At 37.8% G+C, this 3439-nt stretch overlaps 1 protein-coding gene across 1 annotated transcript; it reads right to left on the reverse strand.

The window, feature by feature from the left end:
* Window positions 1–525: 525 nt before the first annotated feature.
* On the reverse strand, window positions 526–2887 carry LOC125824199 (malate synthase, glyoxysomal). Its single transcript, XM_049503560.1, has 4 exons — window positions 2511–2887; window positions 1995–2320; window positions 1578–1908; window positions 526–1261 (listed from the first exon to the last, which is right to left on the reverse strand). The coding sequence occupies exons 1-4, from the start codon at window positions 2847–2849 to the stop codon at window positions 605–607; spliced, it is 1653 nt and encodes a 550-aa protein (XP_049359517.1). The 5' UTR covers window positions 2850–2887; the 3' UTR covers window positions 526–604.
* Window positions 2888–3439: the final 552 nt, after the last annotated feature.

Genomic DNA, 3439 nt, shown 5'->3' on the forward strand with positions numbered 1-3439 from the left:
TTGATAATGATTCGATAACGGTGCGTGAGTAATAATTCGGGTGATAATTTTGTACGTTCATTATGTTTTACTACTTAAGGTGTACAATCAAAGCATAATCAGGTTGTTCCTTTCGTATCAAATGCTATTCTTACTTTGCAATTAATCTTTCTAACATCATGTGCTACTAATACTTTTCTAAACTGGTAGATTATATCTAATTTAATCAGGCACAAATTACTTGACAATATGATGGTTCTTTGTTTCTTTCTGTTTAATGCCCCTAGTATTCTAAATTCAGTAAAAACTTAACACAAGTATCAAAGAAGATATATATGCATGTTCTTATGCTATACACATAGAGAAGACCAAGGCCCTTGAAATTACAAGGTTCACATGTACTAGAAAAGTAGCACGAAAAATGAACAGTAGTTTTTATTATTACAGGGAAAGACACAATACTGATGACATATTGATTGAAAAACAAAGCTGATTAAGAGAGCCTTTGGATAATTAGTTATCTCCTTAAAAGACAAGATTCCATTTCCTATCATTATTGTTGGGAAGATAGCAGTAGTCACAATACAGAGATATTTGATTGATCTAACAGCAAAAGCTGCTAAATTTAGAGCCGGGACGATTCAATAGGATGATACATGACAATGTTATTATAGGCATCAAGAGTCAGAAAATCATCCAAGATTGGTGCAGTGCATTGCCTTGTGAATAGTTTGCAGGCCTCCTTATACATTCCCTTCTTGAATTTCTCCTTTCCAACTTCTCTTTCAATCCTCGCCATTTCTTCTTCAACCACTCTTCCAAACAGATCTAAGTTCACTTTCACCCCAAGTCCATCTCCATCCAATTCCACTCCATATTTCAGCCACTGCCAATTCTGAACTCGGCTAATCTCAGCTGTGGCAGCATCCTCCATGAGGTTGTAAAGTGGAACAGAACCAGCCCCCGTCAGCCAAGCTGCCAAGTACTGAATTCCCACTCGGGTGTTCAGCCGGAGGCCCTCCATGGTTCGAACCCCTCTTGGACTCTGCAGCAGGTCTTCTTCAATTAGTTCGGATGCATCTTGGCGCTTCATGGAATGGATTTGATTGGGAGCATTGACTATGTTGTTGGTAAAAACTTCCATGCAGGCTGGAATTAGGCCAGGGTGAGCTGCCCATGTTCCATCATGCCCTGCCTTCACTTCTCTCAGCTTATCCTTCCTTACATTTTCCAATGCTGCCTCGTTAGCTGCTGGATCATCTCTGATTGGAATTTGAGCTGCCTGTTTCAAGGGTACAACAAAGCCATTATGCATCAAATTGATCATGTAACAAAATGATTCCAAATTAACCTGATGCATGCTAATGCTTCCTTGTCCATTTGGTTGGCATTTATGTCATTTTATTGAGTTCATAGTCTTAGTAGTAAAAATATGTCAAGTTAGTAGCTAATCCATAAATATTGCCTTAGGTCGGGTTGGTTTCTGCAACTCGGAAACATAAAGTTGGCATCGTTAGTAATCACAATTTCACAGATCAACATGCCGTGGTGAACTAAAAAGAACATAAGATGGTAAAAAGGAGTTGATATTGGCATACCATGCCTCCCATTGCATGGACACCGCGCTTATGACAGGTGTGGATGAGCAAATCGGAGTAACTCCTCATAAAGTGTTGAGCCATGCCAACTTGAACTCTATCAGGGAGCAATCGATCAGGGTGACCCTGGAAAGTCTTGACATAGCTGAAAATGTAATCCCATCTACCACAGTTGAGGCCAACAGAATGGTCCCTCAGTTCATACAAGATTTCGTTCATCTGAAACACTGCTGGAAGTGTTTCAATCAGGACAGTGGCCCTAATGCTTCCTTTCTCAATTCCAGCCCATTTCTCTGCCCTGCCAAACGCATTGTTCCATATTCTAGCTTCCCTATCCAAACAAAACAAGAATTGCTAAGGTCTCTTGGAATATAATTCTCAAAGTTACTCAAATTAACTAACAAGAACACAACTAACCTAGCATGTTCCATTTTAGGAAGATAGAAAATGGGTCCAAATCCTTGTCCCTGGGCCTTGCGGAAGTTGGCATAGTTGTGGAAAAAGTAGAGGCCAAAGTCGACAAGGCAACCCGTGGCAGGCTCACCATCAATGAAGATGTGAGCTTCTGGCAAATGCCACCCTCTTGGGCGCACAAACAACTTTGCTGTTTCATCATTCAGTTTATACACTTTGTTTCTAGCTTGATCATGGAATGTTATCGTTCTACTCACTGCATCCCTCAAATTTACATGGCCTTTCATTAAATTCTCCCAGCTTGGTGACAGTGCATCTTCAAAGTCAGCCTGTGCAATATTATATCAGTAAAGTCTATGAATTATATTTGTATGGTGAAAGGACATGTTTATCTTTCATACATATTTTCATCATAACGAGTTAGTTCCATTTATAAGTATTTTAATACGTTATAGCAGGTAAGTTAGCTTACTTTTACACTGTTAGTAAATATATATAAACTAAATTCGTGTGACGTACCACGAAAACTTTGGCACCAGAATTGAGGGCATTGATGACCATCTTCCTCTCAACTGGTCCAGTAATCTCCACCCTCCGATCAGCCACTGCCGCTGGTACATGAGCACACACCCATTCTCCTTCCCTAATATATTTGGTTGCCGGATCAAAACCCGGAAAACCTCCATTATTATACCTCATTTTGGCCTCTCTCCTGCACTCCATAGCATACTTAATATGGTTCCTGAATTCCCTCTGCAAATCAGCTACAAATTGCAAAGCATCCCTAGTTAAAATCTTGGAAAATTCAGGATCATATCTTCCCCTAATGTCTACTCCTTCAGGTACATCATAACCCATAACTCCACTGTTCTTTCTTTGTAATTTCAACAAACACTTTGCACCATGCTGCAATACAAGAGCTATAGATTGGTGATATTTATAGTATGTGGATAGCTACTGATTTTATTAACTTTCTACAATAATCATACAAGAGATCAAATTTCACTTAATGCATTTTTTATTTATTTTTGGTGCATTCATATTCTAAACATCAAAATTAGTCTCCAATTGTTCAATTATAGTAATGAAAAGAAGTTTGGAAATCATATATAAAAGAACATGAATCCAATTACAGTAAGAAAATAAGTCTCAATATCCCAATTCTAAAAATTCTAAATTATTCCAGATTAGCCCTGATTATTCAATTATAGTAAGAAAATAAGCCTGAAGACTATATATAGAGAACATGTGAATGGGGACATGTCAATCCAATTATGTTAAGAAATAAATGTTGGTAAAATATTATAAATATCTTAAAAAGAATAAGAGAATTTATTATATAATTTTATAGCTTGATTTGCAGAGATTTGAAGGGAATATGCCATTAATTATCTATTGAATGTGCATTATTTGCACGGTTTGGAGCTCCCCCGTTGTTAACTTTATTT

The sequence above is a fragment of the Solanum verrucosum genome, unplaced genomic scaffold, assembly GCF_900185275.1.
Source record: "Solanum verrucosum unplaced genomic scaffold, falcon-dt-bn FXZP01000088.1, whole genome shotgun sequence".
Classification (NCBI taxonomy): Eukaryota; Viridiplantae; Streptophyta; class Magnoliopsida; order Solanales; family Solanaceae; genus Solanum; species Solanum verrucosum.